The sequence below is a fragment of the Amborella trichopoda genome, chromosome 13 (genome assembly GCF_054954075.1).
Source record: "Amborella trichopoda isolate Santa Cruz 75 chromosome 13, AtrichopodaSantaCruz75HAP2 v2.0, whole genome shotgun sequence".
Taxonomy (NCBI): Eukaryota; Viridiplantae; Streptophyta; class Magnoliopsida; order Amborellales; family Amborellaceae; genus Amborella; species Amborella trichopoda.
Window position 1 is genome coordinate 52,157,627 of NC_142348.1, and position 16,694 is coordinate 52,174,320.

General features: G+C 35.7%; 2 protein-coding genes across 11 annotated transcripts; both read right to left on the reverse strand.

The window, feature by feature from the left end:
- Positions 1-178: 178 nt before the first annotated feature.
- Positions 179-8,220, reverse strand: LOC18445839 (protein LIKE COV 3). 10 transcript variants are annotated; one of them, XR_016048551.1, is made up of 7 exons: positions 8,023-8,100; positions 7,736-7,857; positions 4,603-4,655; positions 3,347-3,456; positions 2,808-2,975; positions 1,923-2,142; positions 179-505 (listed from the first exon to the last, which is right to left on the reverse strand). XR_016048551.1 is itself a non-coding variant. In XM_088857000.1 (7 exons), exons 2-7 carry the CDS (start codon positions 7,792-7,794, stop codon positions 432-434), a joined length of 681 nt encoding a protein of 226 aa, XP_088713126.1. In that variant the 5' UTR covers positions 7,795-7,857; positions 8,023-8,100; the 3' UTR covers positions 179-431. The 10 variants fall into 10 exon arrangements, 8 of the variants coding, with proteins under 8 accessions (XP_088713126.1, XP_006856028.1, XP_088713125.1 ...); XM_088857000.1 differs by having other exon boundaries at positions 1,923-2,147; positions 7,744-7,857; XM_006855966.4 differs by having other exon boundaries at positions 1,923-2,147.
- A 4,373-nt stretch (positions 8,221-12,593) lies between these two features.
- LOC18445836 (Radical SAM superfamily protein) lies at positions 12,594-15,477 on the reverse strand. The gene is made up of 2 exons (XM_020674707.2): positions 14,899-15,477; positions 12,594-13,436 (listed from the first exon to the last, which is right to left on the reverse strand). The coding sequence occupies exons 1-2, from the start codon at positions 15,219-15,221 to the stop codon at positions 12,671-12,673; spliced, it is 1,089 nt and encodes a 362-aa protein (XP_020530366.2). The 5' UTR covers positions 15,222-15,477; the 3' UTR covers positions 12,594-12,670.
- Positions 15,478-16,694: the final 1,217 nt, after the last annotated feature.

Sequence of the window (16,694 nt, forward strand, 5' to 3'; positions counted from 1 at the left end):
ATTTTGCTACAGTAAACACCGATTCACTGATCCGTACCGGTTTTTGGTTGGTTCACTATTTTTCTACGTGATTTTTTCCCAGTTCAATTTTTTTTCCACAGAGTAAAATGGCAGTCTGGACCACCGATCCATTGATCCGGACCGGTTTTTACTATGCTTGATCTGGGTCACCAATCCGTTTCTTAAATCACTGGATAGTACTAAATAGAAACGTGCATTAACATGCCTTTGGTAGCAGTTACATCGAATCAAGAGACTGAAATATGGGGCAGCATTAACTTTTTTTATCCATAAATAAATAAGAAAATGTTCCCCAAATTATATACAATGCATTATCCCTGTTTCAAATGAAAGAGAGAGAGAGAGAGAGAGTGTTTTCCCCAACATATCTCAACACCCGCAATTAGGTTAAGGTCGGTCGAATGCGTACATCAGGGGATGGTGGCCTGAATATCCAAAGTAGACAATACCTGTGGAATGGACATGCCACCAGAAACAACAATCTCTGCAATTCCATGCATAAAGAAATCAACACATGCAAAGAAAACCAAACAGCTTGCAGAATGAAACACAACTAAATCCATGACTTGAAAAATGAACCATTAAAATAAGGTGCACCTTCAAATGGCGTCAAAAGATGTTGTTTCAATACTAAAAATCTTTGTGATGGCTTAAAAATTTATTTTCATATCTAATAATAAATTTAAAGGTTAAAAAGTAGTGTAGATTGAGAATATCTATGAACATTTGAAAATTGACGATCCAAAAGATACACTACAAGATGCACTATTTTCAAACCGTGAAATCCATTTTTTCTCATACGCATGCATCTTATGGGTATCGAAACAACATCTTCTATTGAATTTTTGAGGTACGCCTTAATTTGATTGTTTATAGCCTTACCTTTATATACACTCTTCCTTTACATAAATTGAATAACTAAAAATCTACAATTTTTATGTCTCAAGATATTTTTTAAAACCTCGAGTCTATTGTGAAATGAAACCTAAAAATAGGGGTATCGAGATATTTTTCCAAAAAATAATCCATTTGCCAAAGTAAATGAATAGCTGAAGAAACAGATTAACAGAGAGTATAAGTATACAATAAGATTGTTTATCTTTGATACGAAAAGGTCATGATCACTCTTAGCAATCAAATGTGAAAGTACGTTACTTGAGGCGTGTTTTAAGTTTTGTTTACAGCAGTGTCTTAAATCCCAAATCGAATTGTCGGATCAGTCCCGGGTGGACCCCCAATTGGATTGATCCGGATCACTGATTGGGTTGGGCTTGAACTGATTCTCCAGTGTGGGAATTAGTCCCAAAAATATTTTGATTATTACTTTTAAGTTTAAAGATAAAAAAAGGTGAGAATGTGATGATTTAGCCGATTTGGATCGCTCGATTCCTTAACAGATTCTTTGACATCAGTGAGTGGGTACCTATAAAACGTACCGATGCCAAGTTCTATTAGGAACCTAGTTGATCCCCACCAATTCCTGATCCCAATAGCCATTTCCTTATCTAGATTGTTGATTTTTCAAACACTAGCTTAAAAGTATGAGAAAGTTTTTTTTAGACTTTATGCATATTAACGGTTCGTCCCCACTAGGCAGATCTCACATATGACGGATATGAGTGATTGTAATATTTTGTACCAAAGATAAACATGTTTATGGTATGCAATCCCGTAAACTAATTGTTACAATGATGGAGAATATACTACCAATTGCTTCACGTATTGATATATTAAGCCCGTCAATATCCTTAACACTTATGATAAATACATCTCAATACAACTAATGATTTTTTGAGACATAAAGACATTTGATAGCTATAGATGATTGTGACCTTTTTGCATAAAAAATATACAACTATAATCCTTTAAATTGATATTTTGAGTACTAGCGCTTTCATTACCTATTGCTTCGCGTACTGATAAGTTGGGCCTGATGATATCTTTAGTACTAATAAGAAATATATCTCCAATATATAGGTGATTTGTTGGGATATAAACGCAGCAAAGCTCCTCTGCTCCAATGCCACTCCGAAGAATTACAGTCGAAGTAATGAAACCAATGGCATATTCTCCAACTCTCGGGTGCCTTACAATGGTCACTTCCTTAAAGGCATGTGAATTCTGGTCTTTAGCAGCATGGCATCAAAAAACATTATGATAAATAAATCAGGCCTTGCAAATTTAATCAGATAAGATATCATTAGGATGGTCAAACCACCTCAAGAAATCAGGAAGGTGGTCAAATCAAACAATTTATTAATAAAGTGGTTACTCTAAAAATATCATTTCACTTATGCACCTTATCAATTATTGTAAAAAATACCCATATGACCCCTGTTTAGGGTTTGAAATCATGAACAAGTAGAGGTTCTTTGGTAATTTAGCACCATTAAGTAGCCTATCCAATATTGTACATATCATTGCTTGTTCTGGGTTCCAAATGTGAAACATTATACACATGTTTTTTTTATTAAAATATTATGTTCAGAGTCTAGAGTCTAGAACAGGGGGGGTGTATTTGCATAATTTAACCCACTGGTGTCGGGGGTCAACTTACCAAAATACATCTACCAGTTTGCGTTCCAAACCTATATGCATGTTGGTCATTTTTTTAACGAAATGGTGGGGGTATGTGAGTGAAATGATGTTAATAAAGTAACTAAAAATTATTTTATACAATCGTCTTAGTGATTTTTTGAGGTGGTTTGATCATTTCAATGACATTTTCCCATTTAGTTACTCTTTTGCATGAGATTAAATACAGTGAGAGAGAGAGAGGGGCATACCGGGTGATATTGCAGCACTTATTTGCTTAGAAGCTGAATAGATATGGCTCACGAGAGGCATACGCTTGATGAACCATTCACCAAGGCCAAGGACGGATGCTCCCAACCAAGAAGACATAAACACACCGACTAAGAAGATGAAGGTTATGGAAGTGATGAAACCCAAGCCTGAAAGTTACACAAACTATACATTGAATAGCGCTCATGTCTAGAAAACAGACACATCTGTTAGTGTTCGACACACGTACAAGTATTGAAAATGCCAACTCCCCAATATAGGCTTTTTAGACATGATATGTCTGGATTTCATTCACAATATGGGAGGCAGGATTTTATAGGTCTTTTTATATTGACATTTCAACAAGAAAAGTTAAAAAGAAGTGTTTAAGTTTCTAAAGTTTCAGACATAAGTCCTGTGTCTTTAATGCATTGACACAGGCCAAAACAATCTCTATTTTATATCAAATTGGGCATTAGCTAAACAGATATGAAGTTGGGTCTCTAGTTCGTCCAAATGTGAATCGGAATATGAAACTCACCAAAGATATTCATTCCAAGTTGAGCATAGATTGGGGAGAAAAATCCATCCACAAATGAAATGAACCACCATGTTATGTAAAATGTGATGGCTATCGGGAGTAAGATGACACTGCAAAGCAATTATAACATAAGTAACTCCATCACTAAATAAAACTGCAGGGTCAATAAGCTTCAAAAGCAAAGTGAACCAATTATGGGGTTGTCTACAAAGAGATCATTTATCTTTTGTATATGGAGGTCACGATCATTTCCACTCATTAGATGTCAAATTGGATGGCCTGGGGTGAGTCTCGAAGTCCCATAATTTTTTTTTTTTGGAACTTTGTGTCTATTAAATGGTACTCCTACAACCATCCATTTTGAAATTTAAGGAACAAAAATGATTATAACCTCTATGTACAAAAGATAAATAATTTATTCATAGACAATCCCATATATGAATCTAAACCTAGTCTAAAAGACTTTTTTTGCTGCTAGTGGGAATAGCACCTGTTGTGCCAATCTCTGGATACATGACACCGAAGACTTAAAAACTGATTTATAGTATAGTTGTGAATATGAGTACATGACACTCTGAGTGAGTGAGAGAGAGAGAGAGAGAGAGAGAGAGAGAGAGAGAGAGGAGTTGAGTGTTGGCTCCCTTAAGTCTGAATGTTTTAAGCTTGAATGGACACTCCAAAGAGAGAACAAGAGGTGGCCACAAAAGCTATACATCTTGCTTGATATATCCGAAAATGAGTGCAACTTTTATGCAAGGCATGAAATGTATGGTGGTAGTCATAAATTTTGTGATTTGGTACTTTCAACATAGGCTAAACTACTTGTTTTGCTCACTATTAACCCAAATACCCCACATAACATGCACACACAAGTGGGGCAAAAAAAGAAGGAAGAAGGGACAGATTATAGCCTAAGAACCAGCTCAGTTGTGACTTGGGACCATAGTCTCAGGCTCTTGATGTGTCAGCCTCACCATTCATTGATTATATTTTTATTTTTTATTGGTATGAAGTTCACCAAAAATAAATGAAGAAAGCTGAATGAAACATACATACAAAAATAACTCAATAAATCTAAAGAAAGAAAAATTCAGAAACTAATTACTCAAGGACTGAGTATAGCAAAATTTGGGCAAATTTAGTAAGAATACTTTCATAAATTGCTATTTCATTTGATGCATAGGAGTCTCAAAGAATATGAGTGATACGCTTAATATTATATAAGATGATTAATCAGAGCCTGGAAAGATTCTCACCATCCGGTCATGAACTTCTTGGAAGCCCAACTCCTCACCACTTTATAAAATGCCTGAAATAAACCAGCAATGCAAAAATATCACCATGGATTTTGTATGAATCAAATTATTGAAAACTAACTCGAAGTTCCTCATATAGGTGAGGTTAATTCTATTTGTAAAATTTTTGGGCCAAGTTGTCTGTCACAAGTTGGGCTGCCAACGGGCCAGGCCATGGTCAGCCTAGGCCTCACCTGAACTTTCACACCTGGACCTGGCCCAACTCCAACCTGAATCATTGAAGCTAGGACTAGGCCCGGTTTTTCCCGGCCCTATTTGTAGCTTTAGTTGTAGAGGGCGGCAGCCAATAGGCTGGCTAGATGTGGCCCAACCTGGACCCAAGTCATTTAAGCCAGGGGAGACTAGTGGGCCTCATTGAGCTGCCTGAGCCTGGCTGTCATGAATCAAGTTAAGTCCCAGCCCACAGGCCTAATTGAGATGCTTGAGCCCTGCCCAAAACTGAGCCCGGCTCGATTAGCAGCCCTAATTACATGGGGTGATTCATATGTGCATGCATCTTAAAAATGTGACAATCACAAGACTTGTAGAAATTTTAGCTATATTGTTCACATCCAAAACCAAAATGCTACCCAGAGCAATAACAAATTCGAAGGCAGATCAAACTCAATATCATACTGAGACAAGAAAATTTCATACATTTAGAGATTTTGAAAAGAATTTCTTTTGAAACATAACGCAAGGTTGTGAATGCTGCCTAGGTGTTAGGATGTGACCATCACAAGACTTGAAGAAATTTTAGCCATATTGTTCGCATCCAAAACCAAAATGCTACCAGAGCAATAATCAATTCGAAGGCAGATCAAACTCAATATCATACTGAGACAAGAAAATTTCATACATTTAGAGATTTTGAAAAGAATTTGCTTTTGAAACACAATGCAAGGTTCTGAATGCTGCCTAGCTGTTAGGATCCCAGATCAGTCTACCTGATCTGGATAGAAAGCCTAAATTGAAAATTAATGGATTCTGAGAAGGCATCTGGGGGAGGAATGTGCTTGGTCTAGAGCAGTTAGATGTTCATGATTGGAACACTACATCCTAAGTTCAATTCCTACCGCTGAACTACCCCAAAACAATAAGAGAGGGAAGTTATAATTTTAGTCCAACAACCATACTGGATTACAATACAATAGGAACATAACCAAACATATGTTAGACATTGATCTATGGGCTTGTGATAATTAAATGCATTTTCTCCAATATAAATTAAAATCAAGGAATTTAAGCGCACAATAAAGAAAAATAACAGTTTTTGAAGTTAATTAAAAAAAGAACCATTCAAGAAGAGAAGAGGCTTTGTCCAACTAGAGGGTATAGACTATAGACACATCAAAAGGTGCATTATGGTCCAAGAATGATGAACTAGAACTGACATTTCTTTAAATGCACAGCTGATCTAAATGTAATTGATCAGCCACACTCATCCTTCTGTTAAAGCTTTACAGCCATTCAGCTTGAACTATGTTCAAACCAACTCGAAACAGCCATTTTAGAAACTCTGATCTTTCGAGGCTCTGCTGTAAGTTTCATAGTCAGGGACAATCTTGTGCTAGAGAATCTTACATACTAGCATCATACCCATATAGTAAAGGAAAAGTATAGAATGAGACCATTTACCTTTGGGACAAGGTGGTCACAATTGGATGAGAAATTAGGTGACTGCATTTATTCCATTGACCAAGCTCTAACTTCAAAAGAAATTTTTTCGAACTTTGTGACACACCCAAACCATCGAATTTCACATCGGATGGTTGTAAGTAATTGTGACCACCTTGTATCATAGGTAAATGGTTTCATTGTATACAATCCCTATAGTAAAAGTAATAGAGGGGGATTAGAAGTTCTCTTCATTTTGAACTTATTTCAAGACAAAATGATATTTCCTAATTTTCCTGTTAATAGGCTGCATATGCATGAAATTCGAGCTAAGTACTAGTAATAGTCTTAGACAAGATGCAAGTCCATAACAATTGAGCACTTTATTCCCTTGGGTCCTCATTGTTAAAGGCATACTCATGACAAAATGGATTTCCCCCCCCCCCCCTCACCCCCCCCCTCCGGGTTTTTTTCCCAATAAGTTGATTCAATGGAAATTTTACTGTTATGGCTTTCCAATTAACAAATGTACGATGAACTATCCAAACATGAAATTACTTAGATGATAATAGCCAATTACATCACGAAGAATTACATGACTTTTATGTTCTTTTCTTTTTAGTGAGTATGTATGGAGTAAAAGTGTTTAATATTCGATACAAGAAGGTCATAATTAGCCTTAGTTGTCAGATATAAAATCTAGCAGCCAGGGATGTGTCACAAAGTTTGACAAATGTTTTTTGGGATTTGAACGTATAATATAGTACAAGTCTTTCTTGTTCTATTTCACATTTGATGGCTAGGAATGTTTGTGAGCTTCTTGTATAGAAAGTAAACGATTTTATTGGGTTCTCATAAAAAAAAGCAAAAAGTCATGTAATTCTTCGTGATGTATTACAATCTTACTAGTTTCCATCATTTACAATATTTGGGCATATGCAAAACAATTTGTGTTGAGGAATATAAAAAGGGATCACATGCAAAATGCAATTGAACAATTCATAAGAAGCTTTTCTTTAACAAGTTTTCCAGTTTCTTTACGACATGAACAATGGGTTAAATATAGAGATAGCCACTTGGAATTCTTCACCGAAATAATTAAGCCATATACGCCCAAGAGGATACGGTTGGAAGTAGTGAGAAAAGATACGGGAAAAGACTTTGACAATGATAGAGGTCTCCTAACCGTAACCAGCTTGAAAAAAGGAAAACAGAAAGAGAAAAAAGATGGCTCTAAAGAGAGAAGCACCCATTCATCAAATCATCAAAGATATTGATAAATCACAGTCTACTCTGTAAAAACAAAATTCATTCATGCTTAAGCCAAAGCAGTGTAATAAAAATTGCCAGAAGAATTTTGGACAGAACAAACTAACTAAATAAACCATAGATTTATTCTAGAATCTCAATTCTGCAGAAAAAAAAGAAGTTCAATCACATCTTTGGCTTTAGCATGATATAACAGAGAGAGAGAGACCTCTCTACCAGAGTGATGAGCAGATGAAGGAACAAGAGAGGAAGATTTGGGTCCCCCATCTTCAACAGTTGCAGGAATAAGAAGCTCTCGATCTCTCTCCCTGCTTCCCATCGATGATCAATCTTTGTGACGCCAAACACAACCCAAGTAGAAAATTATCAATCAAAGCGGAAAATAGCACATAAAATAAAATAAAATATAAATGATCAATAAAAGAAAAATATAAAAAAAAAACAATCTCTATATCTTCTTCTTTTTCTTTATTCAAAGAAGAAAATTATATTCACCCCAAAAAAGAAGAAAATTATCAATCACCCAGAAATTTTAACAATAATTTATTGAAAAAAATGAAAAGAGAGTTATAGTTTCTTGTTTTTATTTAATTATCAAAATATTTTCTTCTAAAAATAAATAATAATCATAGGATTTTCTCATGGTCCGGCAGCAAGGACATGCGTGGGTCGGGGTCTCTAACTAACGGCTACATTTTCTCCATGCTTCATGGATATTTAATAGGGGAAAATTACGTCCCTGCCCGTTTATTTGACCGTACCATTTTATTTTATTGTTATTACGGGATGGTCCAAAATTATGGTATATTTATGCAGAGTTCTTTGTTTCCCCAATTTAAATTTTTTTTTTTTTTTTTTAAAGTTTGATGCCGGATCACCTATTAAATTTATTTTTTTGATTTTATGATATTTTATAAGTCAGTTCAATTCAAAAACTTTGAACGCCAATTTTGTAGGGCGGTCAACTGTTCCAAAAATCAAACCGGCTTATATCTTTTAGTCCGACTGATGTTCGAAACATTGGACTGTCTTAAGTCTTCAAAAATTAAAATATAAATGCCATATGATGTTTCACGACTAAAAAATATAAATCGGTCCGATGAAACATCAAACAGCCTAACATGGTACGATTTATATGAATTATTACTAGTAACATGGTTCTCTTAACATGTACCAATTAAGACCAACTAATATTGTACATGTGTTAGTACTTGGTAACATTCCCTTAACATGTACCAATTAAAACCAACTAATATTGTACATGCGTTAGTACTTGGTAACATTCCCTTAACATGCACCAATTAAGTTTTCAGCAACTAATGCGCATGAGACCGCCTTTAAACCTCATTTTCTTAAGGTTTAAGGTGATACGATATTGGTAATATTGAACCAACCAAAAAGTATAAGACGGTTGCAACATTGACCTATGAATATCAAAAAATAAAAAAAATATAATTTGCATTTTAATGCTTAAAACATCGGATCAAATGCAAACTTGAAAAAATAAATAATGGGGAGCAAGGACCTCCGTATAAATACGATATATTTTGGAACCAGACCGTAATAATATTAAAAAATAACAGTACAGATATAAATTTCCCTATTTAATAATTACTTTACTGCTCTCATAAACCAAATAAATGTTTGTTTAAATGAATTACTTTATTGCTCTCATAAATTAAGGAAAACTATCCTTTATTAATAGAATACTCTACTCTTTGTTTGGAATCCTAAATTAATAGGGGTAATTGATCCTTTGTATTATGGCCTTACCATTTGTCTTGGATCACATAAATGTTTTTGTGGATGATATATAACATGGATATAGTATATTTGTGGTTGCTGCGTGGGGATATCCACAAAGGCGCGACACTCGTACATGATATTTTAGAAATCGAAAACATTTGTTTTAACCTTTTTTATTGGACTTCCTGGATATACTTAATATATATATATATATTTAAATGTACATACATTTTGTCTCTAAATGAATAATTTTAAAATTAACATTTTTAACACTCATACATGTGTCAGATACTAATATATAAGAATATGTATGTCAGATATGTAGGGATGAAACAATATGGTCATCCCACTTGAATTTGATTGCATAGAAATGGGAGTGCCCTGCATAGAGAGCAACAACCACACCACATTAAGTTACATTAGGGCAAACATTAACATTTACTTTTATAAGTAAAATGGAATGTGTATTATAAGACCATCTTCTTTTAGTACAAAGAGGTCGCAATTAGTTGTAGTTAGGTTGAAATACATCACAACATTCGATAAATTTATTTTGAACTTTTTGCCTGGTATATCTCCAACCACATTGATTTCCATCATTATATAAAAATAAATAATATTATTGTATACATTCCTTACTAAAATCATAAATAAGGAAATATTCTATAAAACAAGGGCGTATACCTATGGCCACTATGAAGGGCTATTGCTATATCACTTCCAACTCGATGGATATTAGATGAGCTAAAGAAAAAATGATCTTAATGCAACTTATAACCAAAATTTGATATATGGATCATCAATACACTAGTTTTGGAGAGCATAAATGCAAAAGGTAACAATGAATATTTGATTTTGGAAAAGTAAACCTTGGTTTTCAAGGAGTTAGGACTCCAAACACATCCCAAATCACTGTAAATCAAGGTTGGCAATTGACCGTTTGGACTCGACCAGGGTTTACTATTCGGGTATGGGTCCATGTGGACCTGACTCGAAGAGTGCTATTATTTAAATAATATTAATTTATTATATAATATTTAATTAACATTTTAAATAAATGTAGCTATATATTTTTATAGAAAAAGGTTATATAAACTTGCAACATTGAAATGTAGAATTACAGATGCACCTCAAAAATCTATCGGAATGGTTGTTTTATTGGTGAAAAATCCTCTAATTGATTATCTTGACATTGAGATGTATGAATATGAAAAAAAAAAGGGTTTTTGAGATGTAGAATTACAGATACACCTCAAAAATCTATCGGAAAGGTTGTTTTAATGTTGAAAAACCCTCTAATTGATTATCTCAACATTGAGATGTATGAATATGAAAAAAAGAATAAGAGGTTTTGAGTCCCAGAAATAGTGCATCTTGAAACACATTATCTATATCCATTTTCAAGATTTTCATATGTTTATAGATTTACTTGGTTTTAACTATTTTGGAGTTTAAAATTTTCTAATTAGATATGGAAATAGATTAATCCTAAGAATTTTTTACAATAAAATTACATGTTATGATAAAATTTGGAAGTGCACCTTAATTGGATTGTTTAAGATTGTAACCCTATTTTTAATTATAATATATAAATAAAAAAAAATTATATAGAGTTGACGCTTTAAACAATCAAATTAGAGCCCACCTCAAAAATTTCACTAGAAGAGGTTGTTTTGGTACTCAAATATACTCAAATTGATCATTTTGATATCAAGATGTATGGACATGATAAAAAATGGATTTCAATTTTTAAAAATAGTACATCTTGTAATATATTTTTGGACCGTCAATTTTCAAGATTTTCAAGTTTTCATAAATCTGCTCTATCTACACTATTTTTGAATCTTTAAATTTATAATTAAAGAAGAAATATATTTTAAGGCTATCACAAAGATTTTCAGTCCTGAAACTACATTTCTCGACACTATTTGAAAGTGTGCTTTACTTTGATTGTTTAGAACCTCGGCTTTATACAAAACACACCTTTTAAATAAGGGTGTGGTTTCCATAAGGTTGCAACATTAAACAATCCAGTTAAAGCGCACCTTCAAATTTTATCATAACATATGGTTTTAAAGTAAAATATTCTTAGGATTATCTCAAAATATATTTTTATATCTAATTATAAAATTTTAAATTCTACAAATGGTTAAAATCAAGTAGATCTATAAACATATCAAAATTTGAGAAAATTACAAATAACCCTCAAGACTGGACTTTCTATGCATGTTACCCCCAACCAATTTTTTATTCACTTTTTCCCCCAAAATATCTTTTCTAGCAAATAACCCCCAAGTAAGAAAAACCGTACATTTTTTTGATGAAAATACCCTTTTTTGTATATAAAAATTCAATTTTGGCTGGACATTCACGTGGGTTTACATGGGCTACCGGATCGCTCTTTGACATTGCTAGACCTTGTTAAACTAAAAAAGTGTCGAACTACTCTTTGACATTGCCTGACCTCGTTAAACTAAAAAAGTGCTGGACCGCTCTTTGGCATTGTCGGACCACACTTTGGGCCTGTTGCTAGACCACACGGGCCTATTGTTGGACTGCATAGGCCTGTTGTCAAGTCGCTCCTTGGCAGTGCGAAACTGCATGGGCCTATTGCCGGACATCCACTTGTTCTGCCGAACCGCCATTGTTATTTATCGGACCAAGATTAAACTGCCAAACAGCTCTAGGAATACGCCGGACCGCCCTTTCGTGGGAAAGAGGAGAGAGAGGCATGGTTAAAAATAAGGGAGGGTAATTTAGACTTTTTTTTTTTTTTTTGGGTTGGATGGGTATTTGCTAAGAAAGCATATGTTGGGGTAAAAAGTGAAAAAAAAAGTTTGAAAAAGGGTAACTTGCATAGAAGGTCTAGTCTTGGGGGTGATTTGTAATTTTCTCTAATTTTTTAAACTTAATAGTCTAGATAATATGTTGTAAGATGTGCTATTTAGATTTTTTTATTTTTTTTATTTTCTATATTCATACATCTTGATGTCGAGATGATCAATCAAAAGGTTTTCAACATTAAAACAACCTTTTTCCATGGATTTTTGAGGTGCATTCGTAGTTCTACATTTTAAGGTTGCAACCTTATATAAACTTTTTCCGTTAAATAATACTTGTATGTATTTAACATAATATTTTAATTTTTTATTCATTTTTGTGTCTGGTCCAATCAAGTCCAATCAGGCTCGGTTGGGTCCAGGTCCAACAACTTCGGGTCCAGTCAAGTCCGGCTCCCACAATTTTTTTGAGCCCAGGTTTGCCACCCGTACTGTAAATTAATTGAGTGCCTCGTATCTACGAATTTGGAGCTCAAAATATCGCAAACATAGTGTCAGTTAACATAAAAAACTTTGCATCCATTGATGTTACAATAAATAAATACTAAAGGTTCATTTTAAGAAGAAGAAAGGGATGCAAAAGCCACAGATATGAGCTCATTGGACAGGAGAAACCCATCCGGATCACTCAACCTGATATACTCCACACTCTTATTTTGCATCCTACTCTCACAAAATCTCACGAAATCAACGGCCGACAAAGTCCTCCGATCCTCATCCAACGGCAGGACGTGACCGCTCTCCACATACGGCCTCAGCGCCCTACAGACCCTCTCCAAGATCTCCTCCCCAAACCTCCCTCTAAACCCAGCAACTTCCAAACCCCTCCCCATCCTCAGTGAGAGCATGATAGCATCCATGACCACCTCACTCTCACTCTCTCTCACCCCCTCCCACACACTCTCTCTCCCTACCAGCCTCCCACTCTCACTTTCCCTCTCCTCCCCTCTCTCTAACCCACCAATCACAGTCACCCCCACCATCCCTTTGTTCTCACTCTCACTCCCCCCTCTTTCTAGCCCTTCAATTTCTTTCTCTCTCGTCCTTTCGCTCTCTAGCAATTCCACATATCTTGCATAGTCCTTCATCCTCCTCGATCTTGTAAACCGTATTCCACCCACGTAGCTTGCAGCCCCGAGCCCGAAACCATAATAAGGCTTGTTTAACCAGTAGCCCATGTTGTGCTTGCACTCCATCCCTCTCTTGCAGTAGCTGCTGATCTCATAGTGCTCATATCCAGCTTTAGAAAGCAACTCCCATGCCTTCCTATAAAACATAGCTGATTCCTCCTCAGAAGGAAGAGGACTCTGTCCAGGTTTATACCTAAATGACAAAAATTAAACAGAAGCCAAGTTCAAATGCCAAACTCAGGAAATAGAAGCCAACTTCAAATGCCAAACTCAGGAAAATATGTAGTTTCAAGAAGGTAAAAGTACCCCATTTGTCTTTTTTCATCTGGATGGTGAAGTATGCAATTAGTCATATGTTTATAGAATTCTTGTTCTTGAAGTTTTTAAAATATGATAAGATGAGTTTTGACAAAGTTTTACTTTGGCTACTTACCTAATACAACCTAGTTCTTTTACCCGAGCATGAGTCGGGTTAAGGAAAAGTTTAAGCTCATCACCCTTCTTAGACCATGAAGTTCTCGAAATATAATTGACTAAATTGGAAAGTACAAATGGTTTAGTAAACTAAACGGGTTCATTCTACCTAATGACCAGCCGGTTCGACCTAGCCCAGGTGCATTCTGGACCATGGAGTTAGACCCAACTAGGATTGCCTCCAAGCCCAACCCCTCTGGGTCGGGTTCGGGCTCGGGTATAATGGACCGGGACCTGTCCTGGTCTGGGTCAAGGCGGGCCGTGCCCAATTACGGTCAACCTGACCCGTTTGGACCTCAACTTGACACATATATAGTTGATATCCTATATCATAATGTACCATGCTTATGTTACATTCCCATTTTACTGATGCTATGTTAGATTCCCAATTCAGCTATAAGAATGGGTTTTCAAACAATTTGTATATTTCATATTTTCACAGAATCGGAGCAGAGGAACCTACACCCCCAACATCCATCGGTGATATGGAACAAATGGGGAGGCTTTACCAAATTGTTTAAAACCCAAATGCTAGAATTGTAAGGAAGTATGTACATCACAATAAAGTAGTACAACACAATACATTACTTGAAACCATGGCCATTCATGTTAACAAAACAACCATTGAGATGGAATCGTTCGTCATGTCCACTTAAACATGAAAAACAACTCATCTCGATCTCCCATTATCAAGAACCAATGGCTAACATTACATGCTTTGGCCTCACTGATATAGGACTTATGGCCTCATTGAGAATATAACCCTAAATAGAGCACCAAACCAAGTTGCATGTAGCCAATCCCGATTAGTTGGAAAAAGGCTCTGACGATGATGATGATGACACTTTCTACACTCATTGTATCATGCCCTTCGATCCTAATATGTATTTTCTATGTGCCACCAAACCTATATAATTTGTATTTATATGAGATTGACAATAGTCTAATTTTAGTCTAGTATGATTGCTAATGAGTTGATAATAATGCCATACATTAATGAGAGAATAATAGTGTATTAGCATTATCGTCAGCTTACGGTCAGCTATCGAATAACTGCGGTCAAATCAAGAGCCAATCACTCCCTCAAGATCAGTTGTTCAGCCTCCAATTATACATCCAACCTACACAAGGGCTTCCCTACTCTGAAACACACTTAAAAATTTGCAAAAAAAATATCTTACCATGCACCAAACTTGGTCCCCTCCTCCACTTGCAAATCATACACAGACAAATGGGGGGCTCCTGATTCAATGGCCGCCCTCAAGCTCTCCTCCCACATTTCCAAGCTTTGATTGGGTAATGAAGAAATAAGGTCTAAGCTCCAATTCTCCAGTCCACTACTCTTTATGATCTCCAAAGACTCTCTGACATGGTCCAAACAATGTGCTCTACCACAAACCTTAAGGAGCTCATTTTGAAAAGCTTGAACCCCAAGTGACACACGGTTGACCCCAAGAGAGAGAAAGGAGCTTAGAGAGCTGGCATCAAAGGTGCCAGGGTCCATTTCAATGGAGATTTCCACTTTAGGGGAGAGAGAGAAGCCAAATTTTTTAGAGAGGGAGTCCAATATTTGTGCCACCAGGGAGGGAGGAACAAGTGAGGGAGTACCACCACCAAAGAAAATGGTCTGGAGGGGTGGATGGGAATCGACTGATTTGGTGGGGGTGGTGGATGAGATTTCAGTTTGGATCAGAGAGATGTAATCTTTGATTCTAGAGAGAGAGGGGGAGGAACCAAGGGCAATTATGGGAAAATCACAATAGTGGCACCTCTTTCTACAAAAGGGAAGGTGGACATAGGCAGAAGTAGGGCTGGTTTGGGAATTGTGACAAACAGGTGGTGGTGGTGAGTGGTTGGATGGTTTTGAGGTGAAGGACTTCGATGATGGAGAGGAGAGAGGAGGAGAAGAAGAGTAGAGAGAGAAAGGAGGGGAATGGTGGAGAGAGTGGGAGGAAAGGTAGAAAGAGAGAAAAGGATGTTGAGGTCTTAAGGCCATGCTCACTTCTTCTATCGCAAAAGCATTCGCATTTGTAACTAATTTGTTTTAAAAATGTCCGCCATTTATGACTTCCCCTTCTTATATGAACTGAATAAGGCAGGATGAGCGCCGTGGAGTGGAGTGCAGAGGGGTGTCCATCTCAAAGACCAAAAGGCAATGAATGGCACCATAGGGCCTCCTAAGTCCGTGATGCCCCAAGGGCCTATTAGGTATGTGGAGCATTTTAGGTATTAAAATTTGTAAAAAAATGGGTATGGTCGTAAATTTGTCTTTTATTTTCATCCTATCATTATCTCAATTATTATTAGGGGAATCATATCCTTCCATTTTTTTCATTTAACTATTATACTCTCAATAAGTTTAAGTTCAAGATTCATGATAAGATGTGACAACATTCTACGTTGAGTTTACAAACCACCTCCTTTATCCAAACTTGAGACGGGTTAAAGAAAAGTTTAAAGCACTCCCTCTAATTAGACTAAAAATTAAATATATATATATATAATTCAAATTTTTTTAAAAATTACTTTTGATAACTTCCCTTATATCATATCACTCAAATACCTCAAGCATTTTATCTTAATAGGGTGTACTTTGATAATTTGTGAAATAATACAAATAACGCGAATTATTCCCATCTTTTATGGAATACAGGTCCAAATAAGATATTTTAAACAATTAGGTATGGTTTCTCATACGACTATGGCCACTTCAATTGAGCTAAATGTTCCGGATTCAAACATATTCAAATTTTTTAGACAAGCCTCAAATTTGAAAAGTTCCTAAATCCCTCTCAATTAGCCTCCATTGTTTTTTCACAAACTTGTATTTTTCTTCTATATTAAACCTATAAATACACAAAATACACGCCCTTGCCTCTTGACCCTGATATTAAACATGCTTAACCGAATTAACTTAAATATAATCTTTTGAAGTTTGGAGCTTGGAATATAAAATTACATGAAGGGAAAAGCACCC